At 37.5% G+C, this 18,221-nt stretch overlaps 1 protein-coding gene across 1 annotated transcript; it reads left to right on the top strand.

Annotated features, from left to right (window-relative positions):
• Positions 1-607: 607 nt before the first annotated feature.
• On the top strand, positions 608-15,840 carry klhl24a (kelch-like family member 24a). The gene is made up of 8 exons (XM_032565702.1): positions 608-874; positions 2,177-2,295; positions 2,379-3,214; positions 4,668-4,852; positions 7,456-7,574; positions 11,349-11,537; positions 12,968-13,156; positions 13,253-15,840. The coding sequence occupies exons 2-8, from the start codon at positions 2,221-2,223 to the stop codon at positions 13,448-13,450; spliced, it is 1,791 nt and encodes a 596-aa protein (XP_032421593.1). The 5' UTR covers positions 608-874; positions 2,177-2,220; the 3' UTR covers positions 13,451-15,840.
• The last annotated feature ends 2,381 nt before the right edge of the window (positions 15,841-18,221 follow it).

Below are 18,221 nucleotides of genomic sequence, written 5' to 3'. Positions count from 1 at the left end.
TTAAGCTTAACGATTAGGTTTTTCCATATGCATTGTTGTTTACTTCGTTGGAAGTGTAAGGTGATCCAGTTTAAACCTCTTGAAAAGTATTTTGCAACATTGACAGGAAGTTATGACGTCCTTTGTTCCAGCTAAGTTCCTCCTTCCTTCTCACCTGCAGGGGAAGCGTGGGGGAAGGGTAGTGACCATCATTTTGTTTTGATCGGTCGATAGATATAAAATTAGACGACGTAAAGTATGAGAACCATTTTTATGCACTGTTATTTGTCCATATGTAAACATTGAAATCTTTTTGTAAGCAATTTAACTCTGCAAAACACTAAACATCACACACAGGTTTTTATAACAATGGTTTAAAAGGCAACGCTATCGGTTATTTTCGTATTTTTTGATCCTGCAGCCACTTCTTGTTATGGAGTTTTCTTCTGATAAAACTTGCGTTTGTTTGCAAACAAAGGGAAGCCACGTGGAGAACTGGAGCCTCTTGGGGAGTGTAGTTTTCTTGCCGGACAAGCCTACATCCCTGGAAGGAAAAGAGACTCGGTTTCCCAGGATGCATCAGTAAAATCTGCGTAGGCCCAGTGGAACGTATTTTTTTCCCCCTGACAAGTAGATGTATATAAAGGGTTCTGTTTACAACAGGGTCAGGTAGTTTAGAGTCTTTGTTTTTGTCTTCGGAGCACGTCAAAATGTCCTGACTGTGTTGCAGCCAAGTTATTTTTTCACAACAGTTCGATGGAAGATATAATAAGTTAGTGGCGAGCGTTTTTAAGATAGAGTTTTATTTTTTTTTTTCCTAATACTTTCCCCCCCCCCCCTTTGTTTTTCCTTTACTTGTGACAGAAGACAGAGGCCGCATCTGGACATTTTCACGGTAACGCTTTTGTCTTGTAAAACTGTTATTATTTGCAGACATTTGTTGGGCTTGTTTCTCGCTCTGTTGTAATTATTTATTTGTTTTTCAAGAATCTAACTAACTTTATCAGTTTGCCAAACCAGTAACGGTCGGGCGCGAGCCAGCTCTGCTTTGTTTAACTGATCTCGCCACGCAGCTGCACGCTCTTCAATTAATTAACAGTAATAACATATTACAACATTTTAATTTAAAAAAAAGGGATATATCCAGCTTAGTATGAAAATAAAAACACAAATAGATACGTAAGTTCAGATGGTTTTATTATTAGATCTCTGTTTGCTTTAGCCCAGTGTTTCTATATAAACCATGTTTTCTTTGTTTCCTCCGCAGTATAGCTCATTCACACAGGAAATGTCAGACGCCTCCTGGCTAAACTTGTATTGTAATCTGCCTGGCTGCAGTGACCCGCTGCAGCGCTGCTGGCAAATAAGACACGTGAATGGGTTGAGTTCAAGTTAAAAATAACAAGGGATAAATGACCTCAGTAGGCCTGTGTTGTTGTTAGTTTTTGAAACAGGCAGTATAGCCCAAGGCATAATTTTTTTTTCTCTAAAGCTAAAGAAGGTTTTTTTTCCAGAGAAGAAGAAAACACTTTGTCTTGGTTAAGAAATTTGGTTGGTCTATGCATTTGTACTTTTTTGTATTATAAAAAGTGACAATAGCAAAAGATAAAAGTTTTTTTTTTTTTTAAATTATGCAAAAAAGTTACTCAAGGTTATCTGTTGGCAGTCCGGACTCACTTACTCAAGCGCTCATGACATTTTCTCTTATAGCATCCCTCATTACCAGTTTCTTTCAAAACAAACCTGAATGGCATGTAGGTTGGCCTCTCCAACCGTTTCTTTCCCGCCTCTTCCTCTTTGTCATCCTCAGTCTCATGCAAGCAATTGTGCTCCAGGGCACAACTGTTTGCAGAGGTGATGAGCACGCTAGAGGAAGTAGGGTGTATTTATTTGTCACCTGTATTTACCCAATTGAAAACATCTATCTTTTTCCACAAGATTGAAGTATTTTTTCTTTTCACTTATGCACAGTTAACTTAGATTTTAATTAAATTCAACTTATTTATATAGTGCCACTTTACTTTGAATGTCATTTCATGGCACTTTATAAGACAAGCTTTAGTTTTATGTTGTACCTACTGATCCAATTAGGGTAATATTTCTGCTTCTCTTGCCCCTTCCTTATTCTCCACTCTTTGTCCAAATGGACAACCACATGATGAATAATGCTGTGGTATCTTTCATTTCATCTTTTTAGATTACCCAAAAGTTTAAGGAGCATTTCTGTTAAAGGTAGCAGCCATGGTGTTGGTTCTGGGCAGGAGAATAAACAGCAGTATCTCAGACACCAAAGAATCACCACTTGTCAAACGCAAGGTACTGAGTCTTCTGATTTTAAGCATATTTTATGTTAGCCACAATTTTTTAAATATATTTATGAATGTAATTTTTTCCTTAAGGTTTTGCCAGTTGAATGCAAAGTAGGCGATGTCTTTGACTTCTGCTCTGGTGCGTCACATTCAGAGGGAATCCTTCAGGTGTTCAATGAGTTCCGCGACTGCCGCCTTTTCACTGATGTGGTTATCAGCGTGCAGGGCCGCGAGTTTCCCTGCCACCGCGCTGTTCTCTGTGCCTGCTCTTCCTACTTCAAAGCCATGTTCTGCAATGATCACCGTGAGAGCAGGGAGATGCTGGTTGAAATCAACGGCATTGTGGCCGAGGCGATGGAGACCTTCCTCAACTATGTTTACACTGGCCGTGCCAAGATCACCACCGAGAATGTCCAGTTTCTCTTTGAAACCGCCAACCTCTTCCAGATCTCCACACTGCGGGATGCTTGTGCAAAGTTCCTAGAGGACCAGCTTGACCCATGCAACTGTATTGGCATTCAGCGCTTTGCAGATACTCACTCTCTCAAGCAGCTTGCTAGTCGCTGCAAAAGTTACGCCCTGGCAAACTTCTCAGAGGTGTCACACCACGAAGAGTTCCTTGACCTACGGGTTGAAGAGCTGAAAGACTATATTGGCAAAGAAGATTTGTCCGTCAGTAAGGAGGAGATAGTGTTTGAGGCAGTGATGAAATGGGTGTACCACAACGTGGACCAAAGGCGAACCATGCTAAAGAGTTTGCTGCAGCACGTTCGGTTGCCCCTGCTTCATCCCAATTACTTCGTCCAGACAGTGGAGGGAGACGAGCTCATCCAGAACGCTCCAGAGTGCTACCAGCTCCTCCATGAGGCCAGGCGCTACCACGTGCTAGGAAACGAAATGATGTCACCCAGAACTCGTCCACGCAGGTAAAGAAAATGTTAGCATTCTTTGGTATGAGGAAGGTTTCAGGCAACTTAAATATGAAAGTCTGCGGAAGTAGTGTGACTTCAAATGACTAATTTCCTCAGAAAGATATCTTTTTTTATATACGTCTGCCATTCCTGTTTTTGTTTTCTTTTGATGGCAAGTTGCTAATGCACTCTGTGCTCCTGGCTGCTGTGGTTGTGGTGTTGTTGTTGTACATGCTTGTGAGCGAGACACAGACAGGGAGTGTTATTGTGCTGAAGAGACAAGTTTGGCGCTCACTGGGCTTTGTTTTGTAGCACTGTCTTGAAATGTAAATGATAGAGGGGAGCCAGGCGTGTTCATACATAGACAGATTTTAAAAAAAGAAAAAAGGTATGATGCAAGAAATAGCAATCAATTGAAAATGTCGAGTCTTGTGATCATACCACAGGTGAAGCTCACATCACATGTTTTTTCTTTCCTGTGTTCCTGTTTGTTTACCTTTCACCAATTTACTGGATTTTCATTTATTTTTGGTGGTTTGTTCTTTTGTTGCTGTAGGGGTGTCCAGTTGAACTCATTAACAAAGGACAAAGGCTTGAGCTGACTGATACTTTCTAAACATGATACTAAAAATGAGCATATGGTGGGCTGTCCCCTAGCAAACGGCAAGGCAGCTGTGTTTGAAATTTGAAACGCTGCAATGGTTAAAATGGGACCAGTTCCAGTTGTCAGTTATTAAGGCTGTGCAACATGTATTTCAGGTGCATTGTCATCATACAGGCTGAGCTGTTCAAATCAGCAAACCAGTTGAGCAGTTCATCCCTTCCTTTATTGTGTTCTCCATTTGCCTAGAGGGTCAAAATGGTGGTCAAAACAGATCCTCTATTTTCTGGCTTGGTTTGTACACCAGCGCCTCTGCTTTCTTCAGAGGTGCCAGGAATATAATTGATCTGTTGTACACACACTCCAACAGATGTAGCTTAACCGCTTGTGTGCAATAATGTCTTTTAGTTGTGTGCGTGCGTGTGTGTGTGTGTCTGTCTGTCTGTATGTAGACAGCTAAGCACACAGCTGAAGCCCCTCAACACCTGCCAGTGTTGGGTCTGCTTTCTCTCACATGCTAAGGAAAAGCGGTAGCTTTGTGTATTCATCAGTCTAAGAACAAACCTTTGTGATCATGGAGATTCTGCTCAAGTCTTCTTTCTAACCAAGTCTTATGCTGCTGTATGTCTTAAATGATCTGAACTTTGTCTTGAAGTTAATTATAAATCTGCCTTTGACAAATGTGGATTTGTATGCAAAGTTCCTTCATAAGGTGACAGACGAGACCATATTTAGACTACCGTAGTTTGTCTGTTGTTGTTTTTTTAAACTGATTGGAAAATGTTAATTTTGGGGTTTTTTTTATTTGTTGTTGCTATGATATCTCACATTTTTATTTCTGACATCTACTCACTCTTCTCCGCACAGGTCGACTGGTTACTCAGAGGTGATTGTAGTGGTTGGAGGTTGCGAGCGAGTGGGGGGCTTCAACCTGCCCTACAATGATTGCTATGATCCAGTCACAGGGGAATGGAAATCCCTGGCAAAGCTGCCTGAGTTCACCAAGTCAGAGTATGCTGTCTGCACCTTGCGTAATGACATCTTGGTGTCTGGTAAGATCATGTTGTATTTGTTACATTCTGTGTATTAGCAAAACTTTTTGGAGTCTTAAAATCAAGCAAACTAAATTAGTCAAACCAAAATGGAAGGTCAACAGTTCTGATGTCAGTCTGGTGGGTTGGTCAATAGGATCTCTGTATTTACTTACCTAACCTTAACCTTTTACCTATGCCATTGATCTGGAAGCACATGTTGCAGAAGGAAACTCCTTAATGAAAGCAGCTATTATTGAAAATCATTTTTATTTAAGCAGTTGTGACAGTGACATGCCTGACTTCGCTGTATAAATAGATGCCTTGTAGCAGACATTAGCGTACCATTGTATCTTTTTTTTCTTTCGTGCTTTGTTGAGGATGATTAACTACCAATAAATATTTGCAATGTAGAAAATACTTTTCCATATTTATGTGCTAGGGAAGTTAATACTCCTTCTTTCAAGTATCTTCCTGAAAAACCAGTCAAAGTCAAGTTCATCTTAATTATTTAGAAGGACAATGTTATTCCAAAAAAAAAAAAAAATAAATCATTAGAACACCTTTAAAGTTAGTGCTCATCTTTCTTACCGTCCAGTATTTTTAATATTGGCAAGAAAGCCTATGATCAATTTTCCCCTCTGTCATTTTTTTAAAGCCTTGGCATCTTTTATTGAAAACATCTGGCTGAACTCTCAGAGTTCAGTACTAGGAGACGCCTTTATTTGTCAGCTAACTCTTATTATTTAGTTAATCTCTATTGTAACAGCTTTCATAGAGCTGCATGTATAACACATTCCAGAAACACTTATTGGTTTCTAAAGATTTTACAGTGAAGAGCTTTGGAAAAAATCAGAACCTTATATATTGCATCTGTCATGGCCTCCTGGAAACTGCTTCATTTTTTAAATGAACTGTGGCCAAAAGAGCACGAAGTCTCCTCTAAGAGAAAAAAAAATAAGACCTAGATTATGCAAGACATTTCTATGACCTAATTTATTTTAGCAAATGAATACAGATTGTTGTTAAGCTTAAGGGACTTAAGTTCTGCTTCCAGGTTGCAGCACGTAGAGTAGCTGCATATTGTTTAAGGGTTGATTCACATTTTTCCTTTGGTAAAATTATTTTCAAGAAAATTCTATTACGGAAAGTGTGGAGAGCCCATAGGTACTGGTTGTGTTTAGACATGCTTTAAAGAAACTATTAACATTAATGCAGATAAACGGCTGAGTAGCGTAAGAAAAAAGAGGAAAAACAAGTCAAAAGAGAGTGAAAAAAAATGAAGTGTCTCCCTCAGCAAAGAGTTTGCTTTGTTCTGTACATGTGCCAAGTCCTCACGTGAGTTATAAATCTGCTCTCGTGCGCTACTTAAAAACATAAATTACTCCTCCCCCACAGTTTTATGCCTAACATATACAATACATATGCGTTACTTGTTTATAGTCTTATGGTCCTCACTGCCCTATTTTTTTCCCCATTGTTAAGCATTTGATCTTTTTTTATGACTGATTGTCCTCTATACTTTTAACAGCACTGGTGTGCTTTCCTCCTGTCTGTGTCTGTCCCTTTTCACACAGGAAACTGGTACAAATACAGGCCTTCCAGCCTGTACCCAAGCACAGCTGTAGCCTGTAAACTGCTTGGCTCAGCTGCACATACAAAAAGTATTGTTTCACTGTCCACTGACAGGAAGCGTGCCAATGTATGGATAAAATTTCATTAAACTGTTTTCTGTCATATAGATGAGCATTATATGCTGGACCAAAGCTAAATGAACCTCATACATTGTGGCAGCCGAAACAAAGCTGGAATAAAAGCAAATTATGACATTTATTTCACACATACTTTATTGGAACATTCAGGTTTTGACTCGTTATTTAAAACATTTTCTTTCTAAATCCCTTTTTCTCTTTTAAGAAACTCTTCTTCCATTGACATGTTCTGTCTTACAAATTTTTAATTGAGGCCTCAAGGGCAACAGACTGTCTGGCTCTTTAAGTATCTGGCGGATTATTAAGTAGGCACCTGCTGGGTCTAACTTGCTTTGCAGATCTTTATCTGTCTTTTTGCTTAATTTGAAATGACTGATTATTGTTTCTTCATTATCAAAGAAACAGTATAGGGTGTAGATATGCAGTCAGAAATTTTGACAGTTGCATAGGCCTGAAGATAATGGAATGCATTGAGAATATCTAATGTATAATATCTAATAGTGCATCTCTGTGATGAGTGGTTTATTGTGAGATTTCAGGCACATGTTGTCACTTGTTGAATGCGTGCCTGTGACACAATAACATACTTATCATTGTTCTTTTTTTATCTCAAACAAAACCAACTTTTTTTTCCTGTACAAGCCTATGAAATAACTCCAATTCTAAATTTACCCTTTGTGATCTCACTCAATAGATTTGAAATGTGTTTTGCTGCTCTAGCAGTCAGTTAACAAAATTAGGTGAAGATATGCATGTATCTTGCATTTGTGCTGGAGGCATAGATTTAAAATAACACATGGCAGTTGGTAAACTTTGTACATGTGTCTGGCTAACAGATTCTCTTTGTTTCTGCCCTTTTTTTCCACATAAAGTTGTCGAGATTGTACTAATAATGTTGTATTGCATTTGCAGGAGGACGCATTAACAGCAGGGATGTGTGGCTGTACAACTCCCAGCTCAACCTTTGGATCAAAGTGGCTTCTCTTGTCAAGGGCCGCTGGAGACACAAGATGGGTGTCCTACTGGGCAAGGTATAAAAAAAAAAAAGTAAATCCTCATGTTTCAAATGGGGTTTTTAACTTTTTTATACATCCCAGCTTCATATTTTAACTGCTGCTTGAGCCACAGCAATGCCAGGCTTGTCGCCGGCTGAAGTTGCATAGTTGCGTAATTCTCACTGCCGGGGATGTTTTGCACGAGATCCAACAAACTTAAATACTTCAGTCTGGCTTTTGGGTAAAAGAGTTTCTAAATAGATCATGATGCAAAGCATCTGCTGTGGGTGTCTGGGGTTTGTTTTCACCATATAGAAGATGCCGTTTTTTGCATGCAAACTATCTGGATGGCAGCAGGATTTGGTACATGACCCTTAATAGTAGAGTAAATACTGTAGGTGTTACGGCGAAACTATAATCCTTGTTTATGAAAACGCTGTTGAAGAATTCTTCAACAGAGTTGAAGAATTCTTCAACAGGGGAGGGCAAAGTACTCATCATTGCTTACTCACAAAATGAATGATTCGGTCTGGTGTAGGTGTTATTGAGAAATTCTGAAGAACTTGGTAAGGTAAAGAGTATGAGGATGTTCAGGCACATAATTGAACTGCTTTCGTTTCTTCTTCTTATAATAGTAAACTAATTACTTAGTGGTTGACATGCTGGTCTTTTTCAGACCTTGCATACAAAGTGATGACTCACTAATGTTAGATGTTCATAGTATTTTTTTTTTTATCACACTTACACTAAATATTTTTGATTAGAATCTCGTTATCTCGTTTATGCCAGTTGGCAGATTTGAAAACATGGATTGGAGTAAATAAGGTGCGGTTTCATTCTGGGCAGGTGGACATTCATCTCTGAGGGCAATGTGAGTTCAGCGGATGAGTGCCAGCACTTCATGCTTCCAAGTTAAGAACAAGTTGAATCCACTAGTCTGTATCAGGCTTCATCCGTCTCAGCACTAGCCATAGATAGCGGGCAAAGCAGCTGACTAAATACCTCAATACACATAAAATCAAAACGTTAGACTACATTTCAGACCATATAAGATATGTGATACAATGTTTATGTAGGAAAATAAATTCATCCTACAGGAGCGGAATCTGTACAGACTAGACGGTGGTATCCAAAAATAGCACAAATGACTTATGGCTTAAATATCTCATGAAATGTAATGCATGTTTTTGTTAATATGTAAAAAGAAGTACTAATAATTGTAATCATCAGGTAATAAGTAAATTAGCATAGCTTAACATGCACATAATGTACAGTCTTAATTTAAAACTACAGATATTTTACTGACAAACATGTACATGTTTAAGCACAAACATGCTGAGCATGGATAAGCGCAGGTATTCCTGGAAAGCTTCAGCCTCAAACTGAACTCTGATTGATTTAAAGAATCATGGCTCAAGGAGATTTGACCTATGACCTCAAAACTGCACCCAAAATTCCTAATTGTTTTATCACAGCAAACACATTTGATTTGTGCTCCCACAACAATGTGCTAATTAGCTCGGTGGTTATAATGTGGCTATAGAAAGGCAGTACTCAACACTTGAAAAGGTTTTTGAGGTGTAAATTTGAATCTCTATTTGTTTAAATACTATTTAGCTACACAGTAAGATTGCAAAAATACTGTTTAAAACAGTTGTAGGACTATTATGTATACATATAAATGTATATATATATATGAAAATATTGTATAAGAAGATCATTGATTACATGGATTTACGGTATGATAGAAAAAAACACTCTTTGGTCTTTAATCCAGGTAGGTTTATATCTATATGTCTTTTATATTTCTCAATTTGCGTATATCTTTTTATTGCTCAATCTGTTAAAACTTGATAATTAAGGTGACTACATCCATTTCAGAGTTTTCTTTCCCCTTTGTCACAACTGTGGCATTTAATGCTTGATGGTTCCTCATTTTCTTTCTCGTGAATGTTTTTTGTCATGATCTTACTACAGATTCTTTAAGGTTATTTCTATCTTTCAGTATCTCTTTCGATTGTTTCTCCCTGACATACTTCAGAAGAGTTACTCCCTTCCCCCCTCAGCTTATCCCTAATTATTTCCTCATTCAGTCTGTAATTTCCTCTTTTGATGGACAACTCTGTTGCAAGCCCACATGCTGTAAACAACCCACTATAATCATCACATACACATGTTCATCTTTTATTATGTTAAAACATTCCACTAGCAGTCCCCGTCCTGCCACTTTGCATCGTAGAAAATCAGATATGCTTTTGCATGACTGAAAATGTTTGCTGTATGCACGCAGACCTCACAGTCATTCTTATCTACTCTTGGTTTAAACTTCTAATGATGATTCTCCTGTTAGACTGGTCCTGCATGAACAACGCATTTTCAGAAATGGGTCATAATTGTTTTTTTCCTCTCCGGTAATAGATAGGTCGTGGATATTTTTTGGTCTATAATTATCAGCTCACTCTCACCTACTTCCCTACCATTATTGTTATCTTTTTTTTAGGAAGTGGTTGATTGTTCAGCTGTCATTAAGCAGTTGGTTTAGTGTTTTTTGTTGTTTTAGTATCTATACATGTTTCGTGGCATTAAAATCACGTATGTTATAACCATAGTTGTTATGGTTTTTTTAAATATACTGCCACTGTTGTCATTTAGCAGGACAATTTCTGGATATATTTACTGAACTATTAAGGGGTCAGTGTATTAAAAATAGTAAATCTGGTAAAGCTAAATGTACATGTTTCATTTCTTATAAGACCACACACAAAAGTCCTATATCACTCTGAAGCTTTCAGTTTAAATATATGCTCATTAGATGTGAGTGGGTAAAAATTGTTTGGCTTCAGCAAAAACTTGGGTGAAAAAAAGAACAGTGTCTAATTATAGTGGACTTATCTCTAGGTGCCATAAGTTCCTGTCTTAATGTGTGTTTTTTTTATTTATAGTAACGATCAGCCAGTGTTTTGTTACAAAATATCAAGAGTGTTATACAATCTGAACTTGGCCTAAGTGATTATGGTCTTATTTTGGACTTCAAAGTGCTGAAGCAACTTCACAATTAAGATGTACATGTTACTGTGTTGTGCATTCTTCATTGTTACAGAAAACCAAAAGAATCGTTTGAAAGCAACACACGTTGAAACCGAAAACCAATGAATGACAGTTTTTCAGTTGGAGAAAGCAGTAGTTACATGTCCCACCTCTACCCAGCAGACAAACACACACATCTGTGGGCCCCAATATGTTCCGTCTTTTGAATTAGCTTTCTTCTCTTTAACTTTATGCATTTGGGTTACCTTTTATTTTTATTTCCGGGAGTCAGCAACTGCCTGGAGGGTTCCTGTTGAGAAATTCTACTCTGATGATGCATAGTTTAACCTCCTCTGCACTGGTTGACAAGGTGTAATCTTTTTCAAGAATGTTTTTCTTTCAAATGTGAAAAACACAAAATCCTTCAATCATTTGATATGTAAAAAAAAAAGGTAATTTGGTTAACTGCTAGGTGGCATGTATCTGCTAATTTGACAAAAATAGTCAGGATATTATGGTACAGACATAAAAACAAGGAGGAGCATACCTCTTTGTCTACCGGCAGAACGTTGTTCGTCTTCCGGACCTGACTAACTGGTTTCTTAAGTGTTCAGGTGAGCAGCTATTAGTTATGCTCACAAACTTTAAATAAAAACATTTTTATAATAGTGTGGAGCAATTTAGTTGGATAACTCTGTTTCAAAATGCTGCCATGAAGGAAACCTTTGTTGCACGTGAGAGATATTCCTGTGTTTCACTGATTTCCTATGTTTCTGTCCTCAGGTCTACGCTGTGGGTGGCTATGACGGGCAGAGCCGCCTGAGCAGTGTGGAGTGCTACGACTCCTTCTCCAACCGCTGGACAGAAGTGGCTCCAATGAAAGAGGCAGTCAGTTCTCCAGCTGTGGCCAGCTGCAGCGGCAAGCTCTATGTTATTGGAGGAGGCCCGGACGATGAAACTTGTTCAGACAAGGTGAGAAACAGATGCGTGTTCTCCCTCCCACACAGTAAACACATGTTGTATCGGAGGTGTGTTTTAACTACAGTGGGATTCTCTCAGTTATAAAGTTTTCTTTGTTAATGTATGGAAGCAGTAATTTAGTGCTAAAGATTAAGTTCTGTTTGAAAAAAGTAAGAAAAAATGGCAGTTTGTCTACTTTTTCGTTTGTTAGTTCTGTAAAAGGATGAAAGACAAGCTGTATTTTTTTTCTTTTTAGTAATTTATGCAAGTCAAACGGTCTCTGCAGGTCTGATCTGGTTCAGAGTCCTGATTGCATCAAGATCTACATCGCCCATTAAAATGTAACAATAGATTATTTCCCAACAGATTTTATAGGCTGCAGAACTAAACTAATGCCATTATTTCTTGGTGGATGAAAAACTTCTGTTTGAATTAATACATTGGATGTTCACTGGTCAGTTATGTCAAGGGTTGTGCTTGTAATTGAACAACAACTCCATATCGTCAATAACATGACAGGGTTGCACTTCTACACAGCACTGAAAATGAAAGAAGCTGAATGTCAATTAAAAGCTATGATGACAATAATTAAATGGATTTTCTAGGTACACGTTGAGCCACAATAACTGTAAGAAATTTAAGGAAGATTTAGCTCTCCTATTGAATGCTAAATCAGAAACACACCATAAATCCAGGCATGACAGTTTGCTGGAAAAGTGTGATTATGTCTTCTGATGATTGGCATCGTAGTAAAAACCCGAGTGCCTTTCTTGAGAATCCTGAATTCCACAGAGGTAGTCATTTTACTCAAAGGAGTTGCAGGATGTTTGCTCACATTAGAAGCACACACAGTATGGCAAGGTGGCAATCTGGTTGTCTGATAAATGATTAGATAAAGATGGGTGCCTGTCTGTCTGCATGGCTCACTGTCTTCTATCTTACTACCGAGGAATCTGAAATGTAAGCAGACTTTACTTTAATGAACCAACTCAAAAGAATCTCAGAGATAATGACAAGAGGCCTCATTTGCCACAGTGATAAGGATTTCATATCAGAAATAGACAGAGACCAAAGATGGTGTGGAGTCTATGTTAAATATATAGTTCCTTGCGAAAGCATTTATCTCTATGACCACAACCCTCTACAGTTTTAGAAAAATATGCCAAGCTTTTGTCTTGCCTAAATTAAGATGAATTTTTGTGACTCAACAAAAAGACTGGGCAAAAATGGGAAAACATATCTGTAAAGTTCTTTAAACTTTGTACTCTTTTCCCCTGTGTTCTAACAAAATACATTGATGTTTGAAGCTTATCTCAGTTCACAAGACTCCTCAAATCCATGTCACATACTCCGTTGTACCTTATTTCGGTTTCCAATTTATTTACATTTTATACTTGAATTTTGTATCTTTTTCTTACTAATCATGCAACTGTACCCTACAGGTTCAGTGCTTTGATCCAAATACAAATACATGGTTACTACGGGCCAGCATCCCCATCGCTAAGCGCTGCATCACAGCTGTGTCCCTCAACAACCTGATCTATGTCTGCGGTGGCCTTACCAAGAACCTTTATTGCTACGACCCAACACAAGACTACTGGATGCTTGTGTGCCACACCTTTACCAAACAGGTGACTGATTTAGATTCAGATCGTTTTAAAGTCTGAGCAAGTGAGATATATAGTCTTAAGCAGCATTTTGAAACCTTTGTTTTGGTCTCTTTACAGGAAAGTTGTGGCATGTCAGTGGTTAACGGGAAGATCTATATCCTTGGTGGCCAAGGGGAAAATGGTGAAGCTACAGATACAATCGTATGCTATGACCCAGCGACAGGCCTCATGACAGGAGATCATGGCATGCCACGACCCATCTGCTACCACGGATGTGTAACCATCCACCGCTATTGTGACAAAACCAAGCCATGACTCTAAACACAGAAACACAGACAAGCGACATGTGAGGACACACCACTATAGCCATACTTTTTATGTACTTCACATAGACACATATTACATTTAAACAAAAGACATCTGAATTAGTTCAAATTAAAGGAGCAGGGAACTAATTTATTCTTTCCCATCATTTTGTCTTTTTTTGGGCAATCTGCACATATTTTAGATTAGGCAATCTAAAATGTAACCCACTGACCTGGTTCCTAATATTTCCATACAGCAGAGCATATGGAAATACTAATTAGAAGTATAAGTATTTAAAAAAAAAATGTATATACAGTACAGACCAAAAGTTTGGACACACTTTCTCATTGAATTCAATGAGAAGGTGTGTCCAAACTTTTGGTCTGTACTGTATATATATATTTAAACTATTTTTTTATTTGCTGATTTGTAATTGAGCTGAAATGTGGGCAACAGTCAGCCAGCTGACTATGGTACCACATTATCAGTTCTTTTATCCATTTACAGCCCTAACCCGTTAAAAAGAGGCTGAAGTAACACATTAATCAGTTGTCAGTGATAGCTCTGCTCTGTTGTTTCAGTTTTTTCCTCGCAAGTTCCCACTTCACAAGCTTGTTTCCCCTCACCTGTTCCACATTGTTTCATCACCTCAGTTTGTTTTCTACATTACTATTTGTGTTCTCCATTGCAATTAACTGATTTCTCATGTTTTTTAAATATATATATATATATATTTCTTTAATTTATATGTCTTTTTATTTTTTTTTTATAAAAGCATGTCATATTATTTACATCATTGGTGTGTCAGATGAGTATTACTGTCAGCTTTTTGGTGTTTGGGACATGTGGGTGGTTTTGTTAGTTAGAAACCTTTGTAGATCAAACTCAAGGATCGCTCTGAATAACTGATGTGTGTGCAAGACAAGTATGGATGTGTGACTTTTATGACTCAGCCTGGATGTGTTGGAATCCAGCAGGTTTGACATCAAGTTGTAGCATAAGCACGACACAACTGCTAACTCTTCATTGAGGCTGGCGCCTCTCACTTAAACATTAACATACAAAGATGTAACTCTGGGTAACCAAGGGTGCGTTTGTCTGTATGTGTGTTTGCTGGTCGGTGAAGGTGTTCAGCAATGGTATACCTCACATATGGGGTTAAGAGTACATGCTAAAGATTTACGACTTTGTGGCTCACAATCTGTAAAGTTCATTTTGTTTTTTGTTTTACAAGTTGGTATTGATAGACCAGAGAATTGCTGTGAATATAACTTTAAAGGTTTCTCTTTGTATGGAAAACATTTTTGTTGTTGTTTTTTGTGTTTTTCTGTAACTAAGATCCCCAGCTGTGCACTTTGACAAAACCTTTTTCAATGTAGGCAGATTTAGAAACAAAATTACCTTTACTTTCATGTAAAGTGCACAAAACAGTAAATCATCTTTAATGGCTTTGAGTTCTTCCAAAACTGACAAACTGAACACATTTGGAGAGTTTCTTGCCATTTTTAGGACAACAGGAACAATCTATGCATGTATTACCACTTAGAAATGCACAACTTACTCTGTGGACAGTGAGCGTTACATATATTTTTATCTCTGAAAATCAACAACGCTGTTGGGGTTATTTCCTTTTATTCATCAAGCATGCTATGAGACAGCTTAATTTGGTGTTAGGCCTTGAAATTAAGAACCTCTTGATTCTCTTCTCCACACATAATTTTTTGTTTGTTTGTTTGTTTTCATAATGTGCTAACTCAGAAGGCCAGCTGGATGGGTTAAAGGACGGGTTAATGTAAGAAAAAGGCTTAAAATAGTGAGAATGAGAAACAAATGTGCTTTCTGCTGAGATTTTTAAAATACCTTTAAATTGAGACACAAACATTGTCCTGATATTTTGATTTATTGGTTTTGCAATGAACTTTCATTTATTGCCTGCTTGTGATGAGCCTATATACTGTTATTTTGTTTAATCTGATTTCTTTTTTTTCTTCTTCTTCTTTTTGCGGTGAGATGTGTATTTGTGTGTTGATCAGATAACATCATTCCAACAGGTTAAATGGTATATTGCAAATGCTGACTGGAATAGTTGAGCACAAACATATATATAGTTTACCCTTCATTATAGATACAGATATCAACCAAAGTTAATCTGATTTTTGTCCCGGTTTATATGTGTTGAAAAATAATTGATTGTACCTGCATGTAAGATGGACGATTGAACATGTTAAATGCTGTGCCGTATGCCTTAAAACAAATCATGACAGGGCTATTTAATCTGGCCTTTTTGATATTGTTTATTGTATGTATGATGTAAGAAAGAGAACATTTTGGATATTGGTAACCTGCAACATGTTGCACTGGTTGTAAAAGGAACATCAATAAACTCTTTATAAATGCTTTGCAATGGTTTATGAATGTCCACATTAAGAGTAAAAATATGCGTCTGCATATTGATCTGTCTGTCCCAATAAGAATAAATTAAACACACAGAGCCTGACATAAATGTACCTACACTCATCACTGACATAAATGATGTAATAATGATACCAACGTAGAATCTTGGAAACAAAAATTTGTTGTACAAGTTTAAATGCATTGCAAATTTTCATAACTTAAAAGTTATACATACGGTTCTAAATATTTACAAACATTACTACTACTGTTTAAAACTTGCTTGATGACATCCAGAGAAACATCTCTGATATAATTCCGTGTTTTCATTTCCCCTCTCTTTCTATCAGAAATAGTAGAACTCATTTGATTTGATTTGCTACCATACAATCCATTTTTAAGCTTAGTGCCAAAATGTTTGTTGGGTTTGAGGTCAGGGCCTTTCCTGAAGCTTCATGCTTGGTCCATTCAAAAACCAATGCTTGTTGGAATAACATTTTGTGCCCAGGTCTGAACCATCATTCAGTTTTAGGTAATCCGTCTACTAGTAGTAGTAGAAAAACAGACCCTCATGATGCTGCTGTGCTAGCTCCTTTAAACATATTTCTTATCAGAGCTCATTCTTTGTTTCATAAAACATCATAAACATTAATCCAGAAGAAATTTGGCACACAAAAGCAGTTCGAGTTTTCGGTTATAATTGAACACGTCAATTTTGAAGCAGGGTTTTTTTTCTCAATGCTTGTTTCCCACTTATTCCTGAAAAAATTCAACAATTGTTTTCCACCTGAGGATGATTTGGTTCAGATGATTGAAACATGGACTCAGTTGGGTGTTGTAGTGGGACGATGATCCCAAACACACATCTAGGCTTACATTAGCCTTCCAGTATGCCCTTCCAAAAGCAATGATATTGACCCTGTTGGAAATTTCTGGGCTATGTATGATTAGAATGCAGATCTTTGCCAGGAGAGCAAACACTTTTCATTGGCTCTGTTATTTCTAATCATGGTCTTATATCAAGGGAGGATTGTGCCAGGACATTGCTCAAGAAGAGTGTGGTTTCTCTGGCAATTTATTAAAAGGAAATACGCAGTCTACTATCACATAAGGGACACTAGAGCCCACAAAAAGACCCCCTGGAGGGGTAAAAAAAAAAAAAAAAAAGGAAATACGATCAAATTCTGTGTGTCTGTGTTCATATTCAAGCCTGTTTTTATAACTTTGAATCACTGTAGAGTAGACAAAATTCATATTATATTTAAACTTGCAATGTAAGTTACAATATGGATTCAGAAATATGCCACAGATTTTTTTTTTTTAATCAACCAGTAAGACTCAACATAGCTGCTGGTGGTTTGAGTCCATTGAGGGATGAATCAATCATGCTGGTGATGTTTTAATGAGCCATTGTGTGGAACAAGAGGATATGGCCCAGCATCAGCTGCACAGTTTAAAGTAAAATTGAGCAACACAGGCTCCAGTAGACATTCACTGGGCTTTTTTATGTGCTATATGATTTATAGCATTCATTCCACATCATGATTTGACACCACCACTGCAACATTTTTCTCACAGAGTTTTGTAGACATGGATAATTAATGCTAATTAATTTGTAAAAAAAACCAACAAAAAAACCAACAACTTCTTCCTTAATTTGTTTGTTTTAACAGATACACACTTACAGACGTAAAGACAGCACTGATGTTAATTTTAGAGGTTAAAAAGAGATTTGGAACAATCCCGTCCTGGCAGACAAAGGAAAGCCTGTGTCTCTGTGAGAACCTGAACAGCTTAATTAGAATGATCACATTGACTTGAAAAAGTTGTAAACATTTTCCAGTTTTTGCAACTCACAGGAAAGGTCACTTTATACAAAACAGGCAGTCCTGTTTTGTATAAAGTGGCACATGTGATGGAAAAGAAAAGTCTCTTATTTGGCAGTTGCCGTTTCAAAAACATAAAACTACAATGTAGCAGGAAAAAAAATCACATTATGACAGAAGAGGTCAAAATGAAATGTAGCTTAAAATGCAGAAATGTAACTTTTCTTCCACGTAAACAGAAAACCTTTCCACATTTCTCCTGGGGAATCATATTTCTGAGTGACCTGCAATGTTTTTGAATACCAGTGTGTGATCAAGAAGATCGCATCATTGCAAAAGCTAAAAAAGAAGGAAGAAAGATAACAATAAGGCTCGTGGAACTGATGTGATCTTCAGAAATATGCCATTCTAGTGTGGGCTCTGCAACATTGTTAACATCTGACGGGTCATTAACCAGCTTAAAAGATTACCGAGTGGCATTGCTCAAGATAAGTAGTGCTTGTTTTGCTACTTTAGCAGGAAATTAGCTTTTAAGTTCCTATGAAAATACCTTTCATTTTACA

The sequence above is a fragment of the Xiphophorus hellerii genome, chromosome 6 (assembly GCF_003331165.1).
Source record: "Xiphophorus hellerii strain 12219 chromosome 6, Xiphophorus_hellerii-4.1, whole genome shotgun sequence".
Classification (NCBI taxonomy): Eukaryota; Metazoa; Chordata; class Actinopteri; order Cyprinodontiformes; family Poeciliidae; genus Xiphophorus; species Xiphophorus hellerii.
Note: the sequence above shows the minus strand (reverse complement) of the source record. Positions and strands in the feature narration are given on the sequence as shown.